General features: G+C 41.1%; 1 protein-coding gene across 7 annotated transcripts in view; it reads right to left on the bottom strand.

The window, feature by feature from the left end:
• Positions 1 to 23927, bottom strand: part of FMNL2 (formin like 2) — a 184872-nt gene extending 160945 nt beyond the window's left edge. For 3 of the 7 annotated variants that reach the window (XM_075180884.1, XM_075180883.1, XM_075180889.1), the window contains exon 1: positions 23420 to 23925. In XM_075180884.1, the coding sequence (XP_075036985.1) occupies positions 23420 to 23536 (117 nt within the window). In that variant the 5' untranslated portion in view covers positions 23537 to 23925. Of the gene's footprint in view, positions 1 to 23419 lie in introns of all 7 variants that reach the window. The other 4 variants (XM_075180888.1, XM_075180886.1, XM_075180885.1 and 1 more) reach the window with 3 other exon arrangements.
• Between the last annotated feature and the right edge of the window lie 1714 nt (positions 23928 to 25641).

Here is a 25641-nt window from a genome sequence, read left to right as displayed (position 1 = left end):
TCCCATTCAGCAGAAGACCACTCTGCATGATTAAACATGACAACGTGGAACAATCCCAGCTTGGATACAGGTATGTGCATCTTAAGGGATGTCCCAGTGATCTCAAAATTAAAATATGTCATTTAAATATATTATAATGCGACACTTGACTAGGTAACAGCTCACTGTATCCCCCATCAGTGTATTGCATGTCTACTGACTGGCTGGCTGTCATTCACAACCAGCGATTAAGCCTTGCTGTATGCCCCAGAAGTTGTCTCCACCCCCTGGCATGTCAGTCTGACTGAGAGACCCACTCTGCCTGGCCTCATGGATAAGGTAGTTAACCACAACTAAAGCTGCCTACACAATCTAGTGACATTCACCATGCTCCTGGGTGGTGGGGTATGTTATTCTGACTCTGAGAAGCCCAACAAGGAGGAAATAGACCAAAAAAAATTGTGATGACAACAACATAGACACGCTTTAAAGGTAGATTTACAATAATAGAGACAGTAATGCAGACTTCTTTCAATTGCAAAGAGACTGACAGCCGGCACTTAACTGAGACATCACTAAAGAGAGCGACATTAAAATTACGGAATTTAAAGCGGCAATGGCTTCGCAGAGTCGGAATAGCGATTACCACCGGCTCCAGGACAAACCAGGATCCTGGAATAGTTTGTAGAACAAAACCTACAAAGGGATTTGTTATAAACATCCCTTTACTTTTTCATTGAAGTTAGAATCTCCCTTTAAATCTGAAAAGGCAGAAATGGCCAACCTGTGGCTTGCATGCCAGCAACTACAAGTCCTCCAATGACCTGACACTGCTGCCGCTCACCAGCCCTTGCGGAACCAATCTCTGGCGGACAGGACATGGGGTGTACTGATTAAAAAGTCATAATAATAATGATCTTTTGTTGCAGCAATTCAACAATATATGATATAGCCGCAATTTATCAGTAAATCTCGCTGAGGCAGCTGAGTATCATAGAGTGTGTAGGATTAATTTACCACTTCTCTGGGCCAGTCTTGGAGAATATGCGGATGTATGACCCGGCTAGCCTTTTCGCGCATTAGAATTGAAAGGCCTTGTGAGAAGGCAGTCGGTACAAGGAGGAGCGCCAGGCACAGTGGGTAACTGTGTCCCAGGGAATAAGAAATTCACAGGTGACTCAGTGAATACATTTCTAATCAAACAGCACAACAAATAATGCAAACAGGAATGGTAAGTAGAGCCTTAGAAATATAATGCTTTAGAACAGAAAGGGGAACAGGAGAATATATCAGTAATGTTTTGTTCTAATTATGACATATTAGATATGAAAAATATGGAAAATAATAAGAACAATGCAATAAAATCAATAAAGTATCATCAAAAATAAATAATGAAAGAATGCTGTCCATCAAAGTGACATCCCCACAAAGGGATTTTTGGGGATATATTCAATGTAGTATTTAGTTTCACTGTGGGTGGTAGGGGTACTACAGGTCCCAGCAGTCCAGATGAGTGGTGAGATTCCGTGCTTCATATGCTGGAAACAACGGCAACTTACAAGTGCACAAAAAAGTGACCAACCAGATTCCCACAACATGAAGTCTCCTGTTGACATAAGATTTCCCTAAATCATTCACAGCTCTGGCACTTCTCTTGCTGTGAAGATATATGAATAAAACCAGCGCTTTTCACATCAGTTGTTGACTTGGACACGTTCATTTGCAAATCAGTCACTAGGAAAGCCTGAGGGGGAGGATGAGATTAGTGTAGTGACAAGAAAAAGATCAGGCTAATATCAATCCACTGAGTCTGGGTATCTGCCAGGTTGCTCTGATCGGTCAGTGCAATCCGTGTCCGCTCAGCCTGGCTTTGTTGCTAATTTAGCAAAAATGATTTCATTTTATTTTATTTACCGTGTACTTCAAAACTGCCAAAGGCAGCCATTGAAAAATCGTGGCAAATTAAGCCATGTGCAAATCCTCCCCAAACCTCACCCAGACCCACCCAAAATTATGCCCTGTCCAGACAAGAACAGGCCACCAAAATTCTGGACTGTCCTACCTATATACAGTGAAGGGAGCTATTCTGTGGGCTGAACCAATTTTCAGCCTAGGTGGTGTCTACATTTTCAATTTAACTGGTCAGACCGACTGAAAAGAAAAGTGACGCACTTATTCTTTTGTCAAGGTGGTAAAATGTCGGTGCACACAGTTATGGGGATGCAAACAACGGGAAGGACTAAATTCAGATATAAAACTGTGGGTCAGATAACCTGTTTATCAAACTTTAGAACCTTTATACATACAAATATTGTTGACAATAATGCATGCAAGCTTCCCGCACAAACTTGCTAACCAATCACACAAGCTCTGGCTTTGCACTGCTACAATATAGAGAAGCACCATCCTCCAACCAATGACTGCTCTCACTGAGGGACAGGACCGAAAGCATGCTGACCAGGTGTAACCCATACTCGCCAGCTTTGTGACTCTGTCCTCCGGGAGATCCGAGAGGAAAGATCATGTGACAGGGGTAGGAGGTGGCGTGGTGTCATCTTTGAGTCACCATAGCTCCGCCCCCACTATAAAATAGTGAAATTCCCGTCATTGAACTGCGGGGGACGGGATTTTATGTTGTGATTAAGCCCCGCCCCTGATATTCAATGCTGTGAATTTCAGCATTTTTTAGGATCCGGGAGGGTTGCCTACTCTTCCAGGACTGCGGGAGGACTCCCCCTGAAATTCAGGAGCCTCCCGGAAATTCCAGGAAAGTAGGCAAGTATGGTGTAAACTAAACACATCAGTTACATTATAAATATTAGTAAGCTCAGGCATTATGTATAGCACTAAGAAGTAACTTCACTGGCTCTTTAAACCACCATAGAAGAGGTTAAAGTTCCTTGCACACAGATTCATTTGCAGGTGATACAGCGTGCGTTTGATTAAACTGACAGATGTTCACTAGTCCTTTGCTGTGGGAATCACATTTGGATATAATTACAAAAGCGGGAAGTTTTTTTTTCCCTAGAAGACCACACAAACTAGCATCTATGTATCAGCAGTAAAAGACGTCTTTCATGTTTGGGAATGAACTGGCTCCTTCACACAAGAGACATGTTTTAGATTTAGATCTATGGCAAAGGAAGGGAATAATAGTGTTATCATAGTGTTCTGTGGTGTGTTAACTGGCTCAGATCATCCAAGGTGAACAATGCCCTGCAAATCAGCAAGCAGCGTTGACCAGTCTAGAGAGTAGACAATTAAAGCAATTGTCTGGTTAGTTACTATGGGTTAGGCTGGGTACACACTATACAAAATTTCTCCCAATGCAATATCCATGATGATTTTTCCAACGACTGAAAATGAAAAGTCCCGATCAGCAGCCGATTCATGTGTACACACTAAGCACATTTTACACGATTTACCTTCAGATCTGTGCTCTTCATCTGTCAAAACCATCGGCTGAAAAGATGGTGACTCTGCACACTCCATAGAGATCTATGGACACTGCCGGTCCTGAGTGCATACACACTGCAGAAATGGAACGACATAGTTCGATCATTGAACGAGATTTGTAGTTTGGTTTAAAAATCAAATGAAAAAATATGATGTGCTTTGCATAATCGTTCATCGTTAGAGCGTACACACTAATGCGATACCGGGCCGAATGGTCGTTTATTGTGTGACTGGCCCGAAAGTCCTGTAGTGTGTACCCAGCCTTACTGCACATTTATATCAGTAATGACCCAATGTATATTTCAGCATTCAACATAACGCATTTCACAAGGTACAAATGGTCATGCTCCTGAACTTCCCACTTGTATTCCTGTCTTAATTACATTAGCTTTAATTAATTCATCGGCATTTAAAAAAAACAACTCCCTTTTAAACAACCGAATACAGCTCAGAACACTGCAATATGATCATTTGGAGCAGCTGGAATTGGTCATGTTAGAGGGTTAGACAGTGTCAGACTGGGATTTGGAGGGCCAACTGAGGAAAGCAGGGGCCCACCACTTAATACGCTGAATGAGGGGCAAGGCCAGTCCATGCATTGGGTGTAGTCAGCATGAAGAGGGAGCAGGATCAGCTGCAGAGGGAGCAGGGTCAGCCGGCTGTGTGACTGCAGTTAACCATTTATATACAACATTTACATTTTGTCTCTTTAAAAATTGTGCCCAGGATGAAGAACAAGCATAGTCGCTGGGTAATTTATAAGATGGGAACTTTAAACAGAAACACAACAATTTAAGGACAGATTTGTTTGAACATCCAGAGCACGCTCACAACGTAACAGAACAATAACAATCATCATCATCAACATTTATTTATATAGCGCCAGTAAATTCCGTAGCGCTTCACAATTGGGAACAGACAGTAATAAAACAATACTGTGTAATACATACAGAGAGGTAAGAGGGCCCTGCTCGCAAGCTTACAATCTATGGGACAATGGAAATTTGATACACAAGGGTAAGTGCTACATCATATTGCATATTGGACCAGATAGAATGCAATGGTAAAAAGTATTTAGTGGGCTGTAGGCTCAGTCACACAGCAATGTTGGTCAGAGGGTTGTTGTCTTGTGTTAGTTGTGTAGAGGGTGGTAATAGGGTAACCTAGGGAGGGTAAGAGGGTGATAGAGGAATATTATAAGCTTGTCTGAAGAGGTGGGTTTTCAGAGAACGCTTGAAAGTTTGAAGACTAGAGGAAAGTCTTATTGTGCAAGGGAGGGAATTCCACAAAGTGGGTGCAGCCCAGAAAAAAAGTCCTGTAACCAGGAATGAGAGGATGTGATGAGAGTGGAAGAGAGACGCAGATCTTGTGCAGAACGGAGGTGTTGAGTTGGGAGATAATTTGAGAAAAGTGAGATGTATGTCGGTGCAATTTTGTGACGGCCTTGTATGTTAGACTGGGGTAGAAAAACCGCACTAGGCAGATTATTGTGAATACTTAATATGATAATCACTTGTGAACCCGATAAAGGAGAAACTCCAATCGGGGGGGTGCGCCCAACACTGTAATAATTTATTATTATTGAAGGGAAGAGGGAAAGATGGAGGGAAGAAAGACAGGCCTTGTATGTTAGTAGAAGAAATGTATATTGGATTAATTGAAAAACAGGCAACCAATGTAGGGACTGACAGAGTGACTCAGCAGAGGAAGAACGGCTTGCAAGGAAAATCAATCTAGCCGCAGCGTGCAAAATAGATTGTAAGGGTTCAAGTCTGATTTTGGGAAGACCAGTAAGGAGGGAATTGCAATAGTCAATGCGGGAGATGATGAGTGCATGAATTAAATTTTTTGCAGTGTCTTGTGTGATATATGTACGATGCAATAAGATGATTGAGGAAAGTGCCCTGATCCCAACACAATAAGAAATCCAATTACTAGAGCTCATTCAGATGAATTCAAATCTATTATTTTTAAATAACTGCTACATAAAGGTAAACAAAAGGGAGGGGAAGATATTCCTTTTCATTTTAGCTGGAAGAAATTGGCTCTTTTTGACCATAACTTCCTACACCTGCTTTTGCAAGAACTTGGAATGAACACATTCGCCCTTTCTCAGTCTGGCGTCACCCTCCGTGTCCACAGTGGGAACATGTTTGTGTGGAAAATATTATCTCTTCAGCGGAAACAACAGTGTTTTTCCTGTTCTATCAGGAAACCTGCCGGTGACTGGGTCATACAAACAGTGAAGATAAGTGGATCTTCCTGCTATCAGCTGTTCATTCCACTGTATATGCTGTTATATAGCTTGGAGGAATACACTTATCCGTCTACAGCAGACCTGGCTAAACTGTGGCTCTCCTGGTGTCCTGAAACTACAATTTCCAACATATCCTGCCGCTAGCAGCTGGGTTTCCACTGGCAAAGCATGCTGGGGCTTGTAGTTCCACAGCACCGGGAGAACCACGGGTCGGCCAGTCAAGCTCTACAATCTCAACTCTGTGGTTGTATTGACCAAACTAATACCGATCAGCCTTTGTAATACATTGTCCATATATACAGGTATATGTGGGAACGTCTCACCTGGATATTTTGCCAACGTATTACACTGATCTCAGGCAGGTACTAACAGTGCCCGCTAACCCTTGCCTCTGAATGGTAATACACTGCCACAATCTACGGGTAGGAAGACTCTACCTATGGCTATTATAATTAAATGTTGATTAAACGTAACTAAGAAACAAACGGTGTCCTGAAGAATACAATGACATACTTCGAGGTTTAATGGTTTAACACATACTTGCCTACTTCTAGGTACTGAAGTCCGGGAGATTCCGGAAAGGGGGAGTGACTAGAGTGCAGGAGGGGGCGGAGCGCGGTCAATCGCGTCATTTTGGCCCCGCCTCCACGTCGAAAATTATGTTTTGGTGCGGGGCCAAAATAACGTGATTCATCGCAAATCGCATTATTTTGGCCACGTATTTGCCGTATGCGGGACAATTGCCTGCTCTCCCAGGAGTCCAGGAGACCGACCCGGGTTCCGGGAGTCTCACGGACATTCCGGGAGAGTTGGCAAGTATGGTTTAACATGCTTAAATCTGTCAACACATGGATTGCGCTGGCAGTGTAGCCAAAATCAATGGCGGAACTACCATCAATGCAGTAGGTGTGGTGCACCAGAGCCCATGGAAATAATGGGTCCCGCTGCATGGGAAACTAGCGAGCTGTGGGCCCCTCCTCCCCGTACCGGGGCCCACAGCTCGCTAATTCCAACTCTGGCCAAAATGGTCTGATATTGTCATGTGTGTGGCTTTTAAACTATTGTGATGTGTGCTAAGAATAAAAAGAACGCACTGGTAGAATAATGTTAGCGCGTGACTGCAAGCTCCCCAAGTACAACAGCTGATGTGAATGAGTAAAAAAAATTACCTGTCAATCGCTGCATTATATATAGATATTATATAAACAAAGGTTAAAATATAGATATTATAACTCTATTTACGCATACTGATTTTATTTACTGTTTTTAAATCACTTCAGTAGTTGTACAGTACGTCCTACATCCGCTTACCTTTAAAGCAATCCGCTTTGATGAGACGATATAAAAGATATATAGATGTATAAAGCATGTTGAGTCACGCTGAGAGGAAAGGGAAACAGCTTTATAGGGGTCATGAATCCAAGTATCCTGGCTGCCAAGGTGAGAAAAAAGTGAGGGGGGGGAAAACTTGAAACAGAATATCTCAACTAAAGTAACACAGACATAAGCCCTATGCTTCCCCTTAAACCAGAAGTATTTTTTTCAATCTATGAATTATACGTGTCTTGTCAGCTATTCTGCTTTTCTGAATTATGATTTCTTAGAAATTATTAAAAATAATAGCAACACTTGGGGCTAGATTTACTAAGCTGCGGGTTTAAAAATGTGGGGATGTTGCCTATAGCAACCAATCAGGTTCTAGCTGTCATTTTATAGAAGGTACTAAATAAATGAAAGCTAGAATCTGATTGGTTGCTATAGGCAACATCCCCACTTTTTCAAACCCGCAGCTTAGTAAATCTAGCCCTTGGGGTCATTTATAAACGGATGGCACAAGACAAATCTGAAAAAAAATAGTTTTGCACCTCTCGTCCTGCATCAGTCACAACAAACAACTAATTTGCCGGCTTTGCCCTGCAGAAAACCTCAACAACTCGCAGAATGAAAAGTATCTTCTTCTACTGAGAGAGCATAGGTGATTAATAAGAAATGAAAGATCCAGCGGTTGACGTGAAACGCATGCGGCGATCAAATGAGACACGAGGTTCCGTATTAGCCTCATACATTAAGTTTATGCCATAGTTGCCAACCTTTAACGATTGGCCTCCGGGAGTCTCGGTATAGAGGTGGGTGTGAGGGGGCGGGGCTCCGCGAATTGCACCATTTTGCCCCCATGACGTAACACCACAAATGCAACATTTTAGCATGGGCGGCAGGCCAAAATGATGCGATTCCCGGAGAATTGCATTATGGAGGCTGCAAATCTGCCCACTTCACTAGGAAGTGGGCAGATGCAGGAGAATTGTCAGTTCTCCCGGGAGTCTGGGAGACCTACCCGGAATTTGAGAGTCTCCCGGGCATTCCAGGAGAGTTGGCAAGTATGGTTTATGCGCGTAACACAGCAACTACAGTAATTATAACATTGCTCGTTTTTGCTTGCACCCCTGAGCAAAACTGAGCGAAGATTATTACTAAACAGCATGCGGAAACATAAGACTACTGCGGAACCTTGAGGGTAATTGAATTGCCCCAACCTCTTAAGCTGGGTACACACTACAGAAATTTCGACCAACTTTTTATGCAGAGCAATTTTACATGCGACCGATGTTCCGATCGCTCGGTCCATGGACTGCATACACACTAGCCTTATTTAGGACAATAAAGGGAAGAGCAGACGTCCCTTTAGCGACTTTTTACAGCCATATTGTCGTGAGCAATGACTGTAATTTCGTACTCACTGTTGTGGATCGGTCGGAAGTTTATACACACTACACAGCGGAAACGAGATTGGAACGAAAATATTAAACGGTACGACCGACCAAATGAGGCGAGAATCGTCCATTTGGGCAGACTTTCGACCATCGTGTCACTGTACACACTGACCCGACTTTTGAACGAGCGGTCGTATGTCAGCTGTTTGAGCCGATTATTGGACGAAAACAGTGTAGTGTGTACCCAGCTTTAATGTGTGACAACAATTAGCTGCATTCAGGTGGGGGGCAGCTACACAGTACCACTAACCTGTAACACCCCCTCCCCCAGTGGCTATGCAAAGGGCCCCAAAAAGTCTCTGTACCGCAGCCCGAAATTCCTCTTGGCGACCCTGGTTGCATCGTCTCCGTGTTCTCATGTACCAGCTGTGGCACATTAAGATATGAGGTGCACACAGACCGCTCTGTGATTCAGTAATCCTGTACTGCCTGCAGAGAGGATCACGCGAAAGGAAATCCCCAAACTGCCCATTTTGAATTGCAAATTCTGTTGATCTTGCATTGTCCCAGCAACATAGGCACAATGCTGCAAAACTAAGCACAAGACTTCAAAAAATAAAGCAAAAAATTATGTTCCTGTGTCTGGTCATAAAATAACTTACTGGTGTGTTTTTGTATATTGAAATAAAAAGACCTGTTACATTGTATTTAATTGTACAGAAGATTATAAAAAATGTTATATGGATTGCATTTCCCCTGTAAGCACCAATATATTAGCTATTTCCATTGCTCTGCTTTGCATGTAAAGTAAGAAATTGTGGCTTTTGTAAAAAGTAGGATGCAGGATCCTGCATGAGGCCTACGATTCCAGTCTGTGATTTCCTTCAAAGGCCCAGTACGTCTCCATGGCAACCAGGCCTGCACATAGTGACATGTTCATGTCTCACAGGCAGCAACAAGACACATCTCCCCCTCTCTGGATGTTACCTAACCTGCCTATACTGACAAGTTTACACAAAAAAAGTCAAGGCATAGAAAACACCCATCTGAACCAAAAAGCAAGAGGGAAGATTACTCTATTCCACTGCCAGATATCATAAAAATATCATATACATGTATGGTCAATCAAAAGTGTCACTCATTGTGCACCAACGTCTCCGTCACCTGATGACCTTCATCAGGGCATGGAGCGAAGGGAATCACTAGCTGGCCGAAACACTAGTAGCACACTGCCTTAATTTGGATATACATACACACATAGATATATGCAGGAGGAGAAATGGGCACCATATATTGCCATACTTCTGCAACTGTATTATATATATATATATATATCATAGGCAAACCGAGATGGGGGGTTTCCTATTGCCTGGAAACCCCCCTACAAGCCTGAGGCACTGTATAACTGAGGTGACTGGACCCTGCTCCCTGCTTCACACGGCTCTGCTTGAAAAGAGAGAGCTGCGTGCACCTAACAGTAGTGCACACAGCATTGCCCATGTATATTATAGGGATAGGAAGAGTTGGAGAGCAGCCAAGCACTGTCTAATATTATAGCCACGCCCCCATGCATGCTGGCCACGCCCACTGGCGGCGGGGTGAGGAAACTCCCCCTCTACAAATCCTGCGTTTGCCCAATAGAGTAGGGGCTTAATGACGAGATTCGTGTCATCAAGCCCTGTTCCCCGCTATGTAATGTCGTGAATTTTAGAGGAGGGGGGGTATAAAAGTCAGAAATATAAATATTCTGCCAATGTATATATATATATATACATATATATATATATATATATATATACACATCTATGTATATATACAGTGGCGGAAGTATATATACATTTATATATATTATATACACAGTACTGCTACAGTTACTGTGATCAAGTTACTGGTATTGATATTTTTGTTATCGCCCAATACTAATTCGAAGGAAGGATATATAAACAAACTTGCTTGTAAGGTAAATTTAGACATCCCCCTTCAAGGTCTCATTCACAGATATTTACTGGGACAATAGGTAAATGTTGCACAAAGTCAAGAGCACTTTTAGACACGTTTTAGTCATACATTTATCATGCGCTCTTCATGCATTGCGCTTTTACCAGTACAGTCTAGACTGACCTATTTCTCACGCCTCTGGCACACTCTCAGTACAACATGTTGTATTGGTAAAAGCGCAGTACATGAAAAACTTTAAAACACATAACTAAGGCCCATTTAAATCATGCATTAGTATTAATGTGTTTTACCCATTGTACCAGCGCACGTCTGTCAACAAGTTCTAAAGGAAATCTTTCAACTAGCACAACAGATTAAAGGGATTTTACACCTTAACATTTCTTTATGTGTTGCACACGCCCTCTTCAACTTTAACTAAGCGCCCCACTTATCCATCTTGATTCCTTCGGTCTCTTTCACTAAAGTCTTTCCATCATCTAGACAAAGATGTATACCCAGTATCTAAAACTGGGTATACACTTATGCAATCTTACTCCAGATGCAATTTCTGTAACGATTTCACCAACGACTGAAAGTCCCGTTGAGCATGTTGAATCATGTGTACACACCTACACAATTTACCCTGAGATCCGTGCTCTTCATCTCACATAACCAACTGCTGTAAAGATCATAACTCTGTACATACTCCATAGATATCTGCCTACACTGCTGCAATGTGTTGGAGGAACTATTGGCAGAAGTGTTGGACAGAGGGCGGTGAGCGCGTACACACTCCCACATGTGCCCGACATCATTCCATCGTTGATGGTGATTTTTAGGAATTTTAAAAAAACAAATCAACAGATGCCATGTGCTTTGGTGCGATACACCACTGCTCTGCAAACATTTCTCACCCTCGGTACAACTAAGCCCTTCCCAGAATTCCGCAGCGTCACCAAAAGCAAAAATATACAAAAAAAAAAAGCAGGAATTACTGATTGCGGAAACATCACATGTACGCGATACATTCATAAGTGTCAACCCCGTAACATAATAATAATAATAATAATAATAATAATAATAATAATAATAATGAACTCTTTATTTCATTAAAATATTTTACAAAGAAAACATATGGAACAAATGGTGAAATGATTTCCTAAAGACAAGGTCTTCCAGTTAACCATAGTATGACCCATGTACCGCCATAAATCTTGTGCTTTTTCTCCTGTTGGAAGCGACGCACTGATTGAGGAGCACTACGATACACAATGATCGCAGGAGGGTACACACTCTTGAAATATCTGACCAAACGGTCGTGAATCATGTGATCTGCACCATAACTGCCTAGAGGTGTACCCAGCTTTACACAGAGAACACGTCATTACACGTAGGAATTGTAGATACAGGACCTCATTTAGAGTCGAACGCAAAGTTCGTGTAGGAGTGGGAGTGTGCCGCAGCTAGGTAGAGTAATACAAGTGGCAAGCAACCCCAGTTGCGTCCCACTCTTAATACCCTACCAAGCTGCGAGCAGTTCCTGCAGCTAAACGCTTGTGCCACCTAATTCCTGCCGCGCAGTTTTAGCCCTTTTTTGACATGTGTTGCGTCTGCGCCTCACTGCGTCTTGGATTTGCTTACAGGGTCACGCCCTCACAATTCCGCGTTCCGCCCTTTCTCTCGTAGTGAGCCGCAAGCTGTCGCAAGTGTTAATTGCGTCCAAGATGCAGGCAGATATGGTGCTTGCTGCACATGCGTGATAGTGTTTTTGTGTTTGATGCGCCTAAAACGGACTTTGCGTCCGAGTCTAAATGAGGTCCACAATGCCTTGCTGAAAAACATAGAAGGAAGCTAAAAAAATAAAACAATATAAATGAGTAAATGTTGCTCTATATGAACGGGGTTCTGGCAGTTATCGCTGGTTCACGTTGTCCTTGTAATGTTTATTTATTTACTTTATTGCATGGAAAAAAACAACACAAATTCCCCAAGACCAGATTTTTCATGCAGATTGGACCTTCAATGAGCTTTTATGTAGCTTGCTATTACTTCTATCTAAGAGATACATAATGCGTTAAATGTTTATTGCAGCAGAAACTTACACCCATCTGACACAATGTTTGTTTAGAAACATCCACCCTTGCTTCCTTTTAGGTGCCAAATGCAATACAACAACTCTAGGGGCCTGAGTCATTAAGGAAAGTAAGGGAAAAAAAAGAAGTAAATGTTCTCCGGGACAAACCATGTTACAATGCAAGGGGTGCAAATTAGTTTATTATTTTGCACATAAGTTAAGTACTGGCTGTATATTCATCTAGCACACAAATACTTGATAGCTTAATTTTTACAATAAAATTTAACGTTGATCTATAGGACATGTCCTACCCCAACTAAATCTGCTATCACATTTTGAATTTACCTCCCCCTCCAATGCAACATGGTTTTGACCAGGTGCAAAGTTACTCCTTTTTTTATGCTTTGCTCTCCTTAATGACTCAGTCCCTAGGTTCCTATTTTCACTAATCCTGTATATTTGAGTTTATCAGGAACCTTCATCCTGGGAAATATGCATCCTGCGCTAAGGTGCCCAGGCACACTGCAATTTGGAATAAAATGGTTTAAATGGTCTGGAATCGCCATGTGGATGGCCATAAAAAGAGCGCCGAGCCTGATCAACTTATTGACTAGCGTTGGATCAGCTTTAAAAGATTTCCAGTGGCGCAAATCAGAACTGAACAGGGTAGCTGGAATTACTACAGCAAATTATTATTATTATTATTATTATTATTATTATCGTTATATACAAGGTGGCAAAACATTCTGCAGCATTGTATAGCGGAGGAAATGGAACACAGTACATAAAACATAAAAAGTCCAACAAGCAAAATAATAAAGCAAGCAAAGGCAAAATGCAAAACAGTGAAAAAGCATAAAACAATAATGCAAACAAACAAAAAAAAACAAACAAACATAAGATATAATAGACAAAGTACATAACGAACAACTAACTAACAGTGATATGGAATTAGATTGTAGGCTCCACTAGGGCAGGGACTGATATGAATTAACTTTCTCTGAGTAATATGTTGATTATATATAGATAAATGGATAATAATAATAATTTTGAATGCTGTATGTGAACACAATTAGACACATCAAGCGTATGATTCTCATATTTTGAGTAATAAAGATAGGGGAACCCAAACACTAAAGGTAAAGAACACACCAAGCACCAAAACAAATAAAAAAATAGTATAGTCTTCATTTGCCAAAAAATAGATCCATAATGTAAGAAGTGAAAGAATATTTACAAACACATCTAAAGAATCATAACAACAACAAAATATACAACAGATCTGTCAGTACCACAGCAAGTGATTCCTACAAAAAAAAGAAAAGTAACAAAATGACACATACAAAGTACAGACACAAAAAATGCAAATGAGAAAAGGCAAAAGATATTAACTTAGATAAAGACATAGGGCCTGATTCATTCATTCAGGAAAGTAAAGCAAAAAAAAGAAGTAAATTTGCTCCTGGACAAAACATGTTACAATGCAAAGGGTGCAAATTAGTTTATTATTTTGCACGTACGGAAAATACTGGCACACAAATACTTGATAGCTTTATTTTTACACTGAAATATAAAATTGAACTAGGACATGCCCTATCCCAACTATAAATATGTCCCCAAGTTTTAAATTTACCTCCCCCTCCCACCATCCAATGCAACATGGTTTTGCCAAGGTGCAAAGTTACTCCTTTTTTTTTTGCGCTTTCCTTTCCTTAATGAATCAGGCCCAGAGTCTTACAACTCCTGAGAAAATCATGACCTTTACTGGTACATTCCCAAATGTTTCTATTTTCTTTTCTGATTATCGGTTATGTTTTTTTTCTCTACACGTCTTTGTGGAACCAGATAATGTGTACACTGAACTAAAGGCTGGAAGTGATTGGTTGTCACGGGTTACAGCACATCGTCGCTTTTTGCCCCGTGTTATTAAATAAGTCCCAATGTGAAAACACAGCAGCAGGCTGCATCTACAAATCTGTTTCCCAGTTAGGCAGCTGCTACCTCTCTCCAGGAACCCATGTCTGCAGGAAATTGACTGATGCCCCTTTTGGTCTGAATTGATATGTGTGTCTCATACATGCAATGTTTATTTTCATCGTCATCATCACCATTTATTTATATAGCGCCACTGATTCCGCAGCACTGTACAGAGAACTCATTCACATCAGTCCCTGCCCCATTGGAGCTTACAGTCTAAATTCCCTAACACACACAGACACACACACACACTAGGGTCAATTTTTGATAGCAGCCAATTAACCTACTAGTATGTTTTTGGAGTGTGGGAGGAAACGGGAGCACCCGGAGGAAACCCACGCAAACACGGGGAGAACATACAAACCCCACACAGATAAGGCCATGGTGGCTGTGAGACAGATGTGCTAACCACTTCGCCACTGTGCTGCCGTGCTACTATTTGGGCAATTAATCACCTAACCATCTCAACAAAGAATCCGTACCATATAGCATTTGGAAAACAAGTCAAGTCAAAAATATGGCATTCCAAAAAAAATATATATATATATATAGACAACATACATAACATTTTACCTTATTGGTTCAACTTTAGTCAATTTCATTAACACATGTACTTGACTTAGTACTTTTCATTTCGAAAAGATTAGTAGTGCAATTGATCATACAATGTATCACGTTGTGTGTCACGTTGGTGCGACATCCATTCACAATAGTTCAATAATTTTATAGCACATCATATAGTATTGTATATTGTATAATCGTGTGTTTTAACTGTTCGATGCTGGTGAACTTTATCTTGGTGCATTTATATGACATTGACTGTTTTCTTTCACTAAGTTTATCTTATTAACGAAAAAGACACTTTATAATGTTCAATACCAATGATTATGAATTTACTGCATGTTTCTTTTTAATATTCCATTTAAAATATTTTGCAACTTTATACCAATTTTGTGCAAGACTGCAACTCGCAGAACTTTCTTATTTTCAAAAAGTATTTAGTCCACTTTTGTGGACTTTTTTTATGTCAGTCTATGTAATAGACTCAAAGGATAATTTTTATAATTCTGAATTTCTGTGCACAGCGTATCCTACGCCCGGTTCCTGAAACACCATCCTTTTATCCTGGCTGACTGTCTCTTGCAGTGAGAGCTCTGGCTATAATCTTTAAGTTGAATTGATACATGCCGGCTGAAACATCCAGGTCACAAGTAGATAGGTTAGAACGCCCATTGATAAATTCTTATTTTATAATATTTTTGTGTGTTCCCTTTTAGGTCTCTGTGCATTATCTTTCAGTAAAATATATGGGTATGTAATTCACTCAACATTTATGGAAAAATAAAGTGAAAATAATCCCTGTTTGTAAATAGGGTTATGTAAATAGGGTGTATCTTTGCTTTTTGACCTTCATCGCCAAATCTCTAGCTGTGCTTTAAACTCAGTCATGTATACCGCTGTGGAAAGACTCAGTGAGCCAACAGCACGCACACAAGACACTAAAGTGAGCAGAAAGGGCTGTTTGAACAGCCATTGTCAGGCGACTGTCCCAGCAGCCTCTAGGAGACACAGAAACGCTGAGTCTGTTCTATGCAGCCATAGTCTAACTCGCGTCATGATTCCGAGACAAAGGAAATTCGGGGCCACTCATCACTGCCAAGTGCATGTGAAGCCCAAATACATTTGGCAGCCAGTCACCCGCAAGGCTGCCAAACTATTCATTTCTAATAGTCTTTACTCAAACGCTCTAGAACATGTGCAAAAAACGCAACATCCAAGATACAAACACTGTAACCATAACTACACAAGTGTAAAAAGGTGGATGGGACAACGTCTAGGCAAAGAAAAGACTCCATGGAATCCAGGTACGTTAAAGAACAAATCTTACTAATGTCTAAATAGATCTATATGCAGTCCCAATTAGGGAGCGTGTAGGAAAGGAAGATATTTTCCTCTGGACTCAAAGCTCTGCTGCTGCTGGACCCCACAGTTGTGAACTGTCCCTAATTCACAGACTGTCACTACTGATCAGGACTAAAGCTGGGTACACACTACACGGTGTTCGTCCAATAATCGGCTCAATCAGCCGACATACGACCGCTCGTTCAAAAGTCGGGTCAGTGTGTGTAGTGACACGAAGGTCGAAAGTCTGCCCAAATGGACGATTGTCGCCTCATTTGGTTGGTCGTACTGTTTAATATTTTCGTTCCAATCTGGTTTCCGTTGTGTAGTGTGTATAAACTTCCGACCGATGTGTACGAAATTGCAATCATTGCTCACGACAACATGGCTGTAAAAAGTCGCTAAATGGAAGTCCGCTCTACCCTTTATCTTCTAAAACAAGGCTAGTGTGTATGCAGACCATGGACCGAGCGATCGCATGTAAAATTGATCGGCATAAAAAGTTGGTGGAAAATTCTGTAGTGTGTACCCAGCTTTAGACTAGTCCTGTAGCTGGAACAAGATATACGGCAGAAAAACAAGTAATTTTGAGATGGTAAGAGCTTGATTCGGAAGGTGCTGCATGCGCTTGAGTTTGGCACGCCCTTACTCTACAATGATTACAGCAAAATGTCCCTTCCCCACCCCGTCCACTCCCCAAAATAATAGACTGTAATAAATGTATTTTGCATACGATGACGGAGCAGACATGGCTGCCTTCACGGACATATCTTGGGATGCGCAGAGTGATTTTGCATACGGTACGAAAATCGGCAGATACGTGCCTTAATGAATCAGGCCCAAAGTGCATTTTATTTTGTTGGATATATATTACTCCATAAGAGATTTATTTTATGGGAATATAATGGATTTGGTTCGGGGGCAATTATTGGGATCAAGATCAACATGTATGCGGCCATTCATACTTGAAGACATCTGTTCTACTATATGGATACTGTCGGTGCATGCTGGGACCTGTAGTTCTACAATAGCTAGGGAGCCAGACATTGCCTACCTGGAATGTTAATGAGCTAGTAGCATCCAGACAGGTGACAAGGAATTGTTTGCCCAGGTGGCTCTATACAAATGATTCAGTCACTGGAGATTTAACCTCCAGCAAAACAATACAGGACTGATTTGCATGTTCGTTATTCAATCAGTCTAGTATTGTATAAACTAACCCCCCCATGCTAACTATGCATCCGACACCGTTGTGGAAAGTGAATGCTCAGGTATAATATATGATGTCCACATTGATTCCTGTGTCTATGTGCCCAGCAATGACTACTGGCAAAAAGAATGCACAATACACACAGCATTTCCAGTGGGTGCTGTGCAGAAGGACACACAATAATCCCTTTCATTTCAGCATTTAAGATTAAGCTTGTGACTTTGTACTGGGCTATTCTCAGCGCACAGAAGCCAGGAGCCAGTTACACAAGCAGTTTGACAGAATTGGTTCATACTTTCCTACAAGGTCCAGCAGAAGAAATAATCATTAAATGCAATGGGCAATAAAGACCACTGACCATGAAATTGATTTTAAGTTTAAACAATTTAAATACATTTTATTAAGAGCCCCGGGGCTAGTCTTTCCAGTTTGTAGTTTCTTATGTAAATACTGTCTGCAACGGTACCATTAATGTGTTTGACATTGGGGTTGAAGGGCTGAATTCTATACTCCAGCCTGTTACAAAGTAACCTTGACTCTCGTTATTAACTGATTTCGTTTATTTGGAGGCAGCAATTTTATAGGTGCAAATAATAATCATGGGAATATAACATACGCCTGCCTACTCCCGAATTTCTGGGAGTCTCCAGGACTCCAGGAAGAGTAGGCTTCCACCCCACATACCACCTGCTTAAATACTGAAGTGGGAGGAGGTTTGGCTCGATGGCGTGATTGCGTTATCATAGCTCCACCCCCATAAAACGTATTGTGGCAGGATCATGGTGATGCAATCATGTAACCATGTCCTCCCCACTCCTTGCTTGCAACCTAACCACTGGCCTTATCAAATCACTAGGAGACAATGGCATCAGTGGGAAAAGTGCTCAGCTCAAATTAAGGGGCACAGCGGGATGTTTGGTTATGCACCTTAAGGGCTGGTGCAAACGGGATTTCAACGTACAACTCCCAACTTTTCCAGCTGGGTAATCGGGACAACTTATGCAGGCCACTGTGGAGCGACAGAGTGCCCACATGAAGGGGGTGTGGTCACACTACAACGGTGCATGCTCACATAACACGTGGCCTGTCACTCCCCCTTCCTGAGGAATGTCCAGATCTTCCAAATCGCTAGGTTTCTTCCACCTGGGTTGGCTACGCCAGCCATTGAAGGGGCATCTGACAATGGGTCGTACCACGCAACTGTCCCAGAATCTTGATCCGTGGGATAGTGCCCTAAAATCAGGACTGTCCCACCTGGGAATTTGGGAAGAATGTTCATCATGAGCTTTTAAAGCCCATTAACGCTGGCAGTCCAACACATGATGTAAGCAAAAAGAAGCTGTACACAAACACTTTCTGACAAGCGTTTGCTTTGCTTTGGGTCGATTTCAACATTACGGAGAATTATAAAACAGGCTTCGAACAGTCTGTAAAAGAGAGGACAAAGTCTAAGGTTTTGCTTTCACTTTTGCAGGTCTTGTTTTTTTTAATACCTCTGTGTACAAGGGCCTTAAAGTGAACATAAGAAAATAAAAAGTTTAGCAGAGTAGAAAAGCATAGTGTAGAAATGTAGAAAAAAATTTCCTCTATCTTAGTTATTTAATTCTGTCCTAATAAACTCTATTATGTAACTCTCTACAAACAGCCGTACAAATGAAGAATCACACCAGAACACCTGAGCAAAACAAACAACAAAAGAATAATAAACATTGTCATAAAAACAATAAATTCAATCATTTAAATAATATTACAAAAATTAAGACATTATTTTTTTCATAACATAACATTTCCGAAAAATAACAGTTTTTAAATTGTCTTTGAGCGCTGTCAATCTTAAATCGGAATCAAGGTACGGAAAGATTTACGTATATGTTTGTAATTGCGACACAGTGCTCTTTCATCGAATGTAAACAAATCAGAGGGAAGGTGGTCATTTTGTGGCTGAACCAATATTTATGAGAATTTAGCCCATCAATTCACTAGGGGCTAGATTTACTAAACTGCGGGTTTAAAAAAGTGGAGATGTTGCCTATAGCAACCAATAAGATTTTAGCTATCATTTTGTAGAATGTACTAAATAAATGATAGCTAGAATCTGATTGGTTGCTATAGGCAACATCTCCACTCTTTCAAACCCGCAGTTTAGTAAACATACCCCTAGGTGTCTGGTTCTAGGCCATGGAGAGACTCTAAACATTATAAACTACAATCTACCAGTGAGATATTTTTTTTTTTTGTGTTTAAATATCTTTTCACTCAACCATAACAAAGACAACACAAAACTTCACATGAAATCTCCCCAGCGTCACATTCCACCCTGAAAGAGGGGATTAACACATAGAAGTAGGACTGAAACAATCATCAAATTAGTTTACAAGTGACTTGTCAGCACAGTGTGCAGATTAGAGCATGAAACCACCGCACAATGGCAGAGAATACAGAGACGCTCTCCAAACTTACAAGCCAGGCCCTTCAGTATTCCACTCACGAGTCACGTATCAATATGAAACTTCTAAACATCAGAGGATTGAGGGGGTGTCATTCAGATATATACACATTGGGCCTGATTCACTAACAAACGCAACACGAACGTAATGTGTGGTATACGGACGACTGTATACAGCAAGGAGCGGATGTAAAGATTCGTCTGTTGATGAATATGGGTCTAGGTCCGCTCTGCTCTAACAGACAATACACTGCAGGAGACATCCAATACCTTTATGGAATAAAAAGTCACAAAAGAATGCAACCATTCAATTGTTGTCACCTGTTAATATATATTAAAAATATATAATAAAAAATTTCTTTTTTTACCTCATAAAATTCATTTTTGGGGATGTTTTGAATGACTACTGTACATAAAATACATTTTTACAGTTGCTCTTGATTGCAAACACATGTTCTAGCATGTATACACAACCGCCATCACTAGTAATCGGCACTTACACCAGACCTGTAGCTGGTGCATGCTATACGACTAAAAATCAGGTGCCTTTGAGATGCCCAAAGCTTGAATAGGGCGCTGCTGCGTGCGCTTGAGCTCTGCAAGTCCTTACTGTACGTTGACAACATGCATACGCCTGCTCCCCGTTCTGCCCTTGGAATCGTAGGCTGTAGTAAGGGTTCTTTGAGCTCGAAGATGAATTGGACGTTGTTGTGTTCTCTGGTTTATGCTCCAGTTCTGGGTATGCACAGAACAATTTTACACAAACTACGGCACGTAGCGGCATTTATGCTTCTTAATAAATCAGGACTGTTATGTGTGGCAGTCATCTCTGGTGAACAGAGCGCAGTCAGTGCTCAGGAACTGAGAAAGTCAAAACTTAATTCAACGAGCATTTCGCCACGAGGAGCTGCATTCAGAATCTGCTGTTCAGCACAACCCAGCATATCAAGATTTGAACTCTCTAATTTCCGAGTGTATGGAATACTGTGGGAGCGTGATCACACACTTCTCCTGTATATTAATAAAAGTAACAGAAATTAAATCTTCTTTCGTTATGATAAAACTGCTTGTGCATTTGGATTCTCTGATTGCCCCTCTTAACAAACAAAATGAAAGTCTTAAAAATCCACAAATAATTTTTACGGGTCTACAGCTGCACCCCAGTTTGTTAAATATGAATTTGGTTGTCAGACATAACACACAATTATTGGAAGTGCAAAATTGCTCAGCTGTATATATTTAAGGGGAAAATACCCTTTTACTTTATGAAGGAAACCCTTGTCACATCTGAACAAACATGTTACTCTGTCAGATGTGAATACTAGCGTTACTGTGTTAATGACAGAGCATTGCTCCAAATCCTCAGACCAGAAGCCACAGACTGGACATGTGACATCATCACAACCAATAAAATCACCCATCTCAACCAAGTTGAGAAGTAACTCTTGGTACCGTAATTAGTAAGTAAATCACTATGATAACAGGAGATAATTAACAACACACTGCTTCTAAAGAAAAGGACACTGCTTCCAGACAGGACTTGTCAACCTGTGGCTGTCCAGCTGTTGGTGAACTACAAGTTTCAGCATGCCACCAGCTGCTGAATCACGGGCTTAATCCCGCTTTAGGATAACAGATTTAAAAAACAAAGAAAAGAAATTCAAATGCCACACATTGCTTATCGTCACCAAAATCTGCTCAGCGGTGACGTGCTTTGCTCAATGGCAAGTGAATAAGTTACTACTAGTAGAGCGTTTACTTGGCAATGAAAAACTCAGAGCTATTTACAATGTGTTAAATGGGCTAAGTCTTCTGTGTTATTACAGGGGGTGGGGGGGGGTAATAACAGTCATTGATAGCACAGTAATCCAGTTACTCAGTCTCTAATCAGCCCTTTCCTCCAGAAATACCTGTGTTTTTCTAAATTATTACAAAAAATGCATTAATATCTATTGAGAGCATGTTCTAGATATCCACTACTCTTTCAGTACAAAGAAGCATATAACATTATACATTGTCAGTGCATGATCTTCAGTGCTAGCACATATCTACCCACCTCTGATATCTACTGTCACTTACATGCCCTTTAATCAACATATGTATAAAACACTCAGAAAAGTACAGGATGAGTATTTATGGCGTACACTCCAAGTTAAAGGGCAAATCTTACAGAAGTTACCTACAGATCATCCTATTTGTTTCCAGGCCTGCTATAGTACATGCTGTTAACCCCTTCACAGCCACATGTGAACTGAGCTGATATTACCAATAGTCCAATTCTACTAGAGCTGTACTGGCCATAAGGATACATATAAACGTCAATAGAATTGCAGAATTCTTTTTTCCATTAATGTTATTATTATTATTATTTTTTTTGCTACTTGTTCTTTAACAACCATTTCATACTGCTGGAGAGGGTGTTGGATAAAGGGGGTGTGAGCAGGAAGGGCGCACAATTTGGATATATTCCTTTACGATGTCCAGTGTGTTACTCTGACACTGTTATCCCATAGTTAACAGTACAATGAAGTGTCTGGTGATACAAGAGACATTCTACAGTGTTAACATGGTTTTTAATTTTGCAATAATCATAGTAATGTAAAAGTGAAGGAAGTACCAGGTGAACCACACGATATGCCAGGTCATGCTGGGTGAGTAGTTTAACACCACATTGTGCTCTAAGGTGTGATTAAGCTCCTGCAAATCGCCCTGTCCTTCTGTCAATCATTGTACCACTTCTACATGCAAGGGCTCCCACACTTTTTGACTTAATACGTGTATAGAATTACAATCACTTCACAGTAATCTACTGGAACTGAGTAAATACAGAGTTGCACTTCCACTCATTGAACAAGCTGAAAGTTAATATTTTATAAAAACCACACAGGACTTGAAATACACATCACACCTCCAGACTCAGAATCATTGCACATGATATTGCCCCTAAAGCAGAGTTATCTATGAGGTACTCAAGCTCTCACTATATTATTATGGAGGAAAATGTCCTTCTGAAGTCAGTGACTTTCCATTTTAAGAACTGACACCCTGCAGATGCTAATAAAATGCAGATTTTTTTTCAGTGCCCCCCTCCCCATTCGCCACTATTGAGATGAGACAGCTCGTCCAGGCAGTGACTTTACACTATAATATCTCCACATGGGACAACAACCCATTTCTTACACTACAAAGGCATTCCCGATTGAAAAGGCTGAAAGGATCGAGCAGAAACGTGCTTAGCTGAGCCACCCCTTGCAAACAATCAGACAATGGGGCTTTTCCAAGGCAGCTTTCAGTGCGAATTGTAGTGAGTAGAGCAGCAATACCCTTCCCCTAGATCAGCCTCAGACACTAATGTTAGGAGGTTGGACGTGGAGATTGCACTTTCTGCAAAGGAGAGCTGAGCAGGCATCAATACAAAACACAAATCAGGGGGGGTCTGGCCAAGAGCAGCAATGATCTGAGTACTCACCAAGACGACAGCAAATCTCTCCTCCAGTTCACCTGGCTCAGGCATGGGCAGTTTAAGGGGCATATTGTGTGCCCTGAAATCAGTCTGGTTAGAATCCATGCTCCCTGCATTCCCCATGATGTGCAGCCTCTGCAAAGGCCACCTTCACCCCTCTCCTGGCCACAGGAATCGGCAACAAGCCACCAACCAACAGCTGCTGGTCCTTTCTCCCCACTCTCCTGCGTGAGTCCAAACTGGCCAACGCGCACCCAGCAGCGCAGATGGAACAGCTCCAATACAATCAGATCCCAGGCTCCTTCTAGCACAGCAGCAGCTCTTGCACCTTCCCGGCCCCGGGTGCCCTCTTGCCCGGCTTGCTTCCTAGAGAAGGGGTAGGAGGCACGGGTGGCATCTGCATGTTGCACAATTTACACCCCACTCCCCGCTTGGTGCTGCTGCTGCTGCTGGTGTGAGGAGCAGAAGAGGCTCACGGCAGCCTGAATACAACATGGAAACTCCCTTTATTGTCCAAGGGAAGACAAAGGCTCCCTCTAGTGATCCTGCGAGCAGTGACTCCGCTGAGGTGAAGGTGGATGATGCTGCTGGCAAGGACGGACTGACAGCTGCATCCCAGGCATCTGTCACCATTATGTAATTCACACATCTTTATAATCATGAGGAGGGTTTAACTTGGTGGGAGCAGAAGACAGGACGGGGCTCTCTATACTCTTGATTAACGAAAATAATAATAAATATAATAATAATAATATGATTGGTTCATATGAAATAAAGTCTGAAATGAGCAAATACAGCTATATGGAACCTGGTGCTGGAATATTGTCAAATTGGGGTCTGTTGAGCCCTTTAATATTTTTATGTAAATTCCCTTGTTAGCCCCTAAGAATAGCCATGCTGCACCTCACTGTAGATTTATGTCATAAAACAGTGGCTGAAGAACCCATAGCAGAACCTTTTGTGCTTTTTACTCTCCACTTAACGGTGTAATGAATCTTATCAGGTAACCGTAGTTCTGTAGGCCAAAGGATGCGCAGGACGTACAACGTTTTGTTTTCAAATATGGGGGCCAATTCAATTCAGCCACGTTATTCTAGGAATAAAGCGGCCTGCTACCTATTATCGTTAGTACGGTAATTTTAACATTGATTTTTGCTCGTACCTCTCGGGATCGCGAGTAAAAATCTGGGTTAAAAATTACAGTATTAAGGGAGGAATTGAATTCCCCCCGAATTTGCACGGCATTAAAACTATTAACGTTATTACGGTAGTTTTAACCCGGCTTTCTGCTGAGGGAGCTGCGAGCAAAAGCTGGCATTGAAACTACCGTAATAACGATAATTAAGCGCATTATTACCGTAATAATGCGCAGGCTGCGTTACTTTTACCCGTAACGCGGCCAATTGAATTCCCCCCTAAATGTAATAGTACTAACGCATCGTTAATCCTACACTAACGTGACCGAATTGAATCTGCCCCATGGAATTTGATCCTGATCATTATTTTAATACAATTATACATATTAATATATAATCAGTGATATTTTAGAGCAGAATATGACTGGTTAGCTTACATTGTGTATATATGGTTTGTTTCCACTATATCAAAACTAGTGTTTTATGCCTTTCTGAAAAGCAGTACGTTTTATCTAACGGTATATTTCTAATGCATATTAAAAGAAAACATCATCTGATGGGAGTTTTTTGTTTCTAGACATTACTTCTTTTAAATAAAATAATACTTTTTAAGATCACTCCAGAGTTTTTGATCTATAACTTCCTATCTGTAGTATAGGACTTTATTATCCAGAATACTTAGGACTTTCCCGGAGAATATATATGACATTATTACTGAGCAGAGAAAAATATTAACTCTGTTTTTCAGAACTCTCTGGATAGCCATCCCATTACCTGTATATACCGCTCTTTGTATATACCTTAAAAGAGACTGCAGTCACGGCCAAAAGTTTTGAGAATGACACAAATATTATTTTTCACAGAGTCTGCTGCCTCAGTATTTAGGATTTACATATACTCCAGAAAGTCATGAAGAGTGATCAGATGAATTGAAATTAATTTCAAATTCCATCTTTTCCATGACAATGAACTTTATCCCAAAAACAACATTTCCACTATATTTGAGCCCTGCCACAAAAGTACCAGCTGACATCAGGTCAGTGATTCTCTCGTAAACAGAGATGAAAGGGTTGATAATGACAAGGCTGGAGA

Source organism: Mixophyes fleayi, chromosome 7 (genome assembly GCF_038048845.1).
Source record: "Mixophyes fleayi isolate aMixFle1 chromosome 7, aMixFle1.hap1, whole genome shotgun sequence".
Lineage (NCBI taxonomy): Eukaryota > Metazoa > Chordata > Amphibia > Anura > Limnodynastidae > Mixophyes > Mixophyes fleayi.
This window is presented reverse-complemented; position numbering and strand designations above follow the sequence as displayed.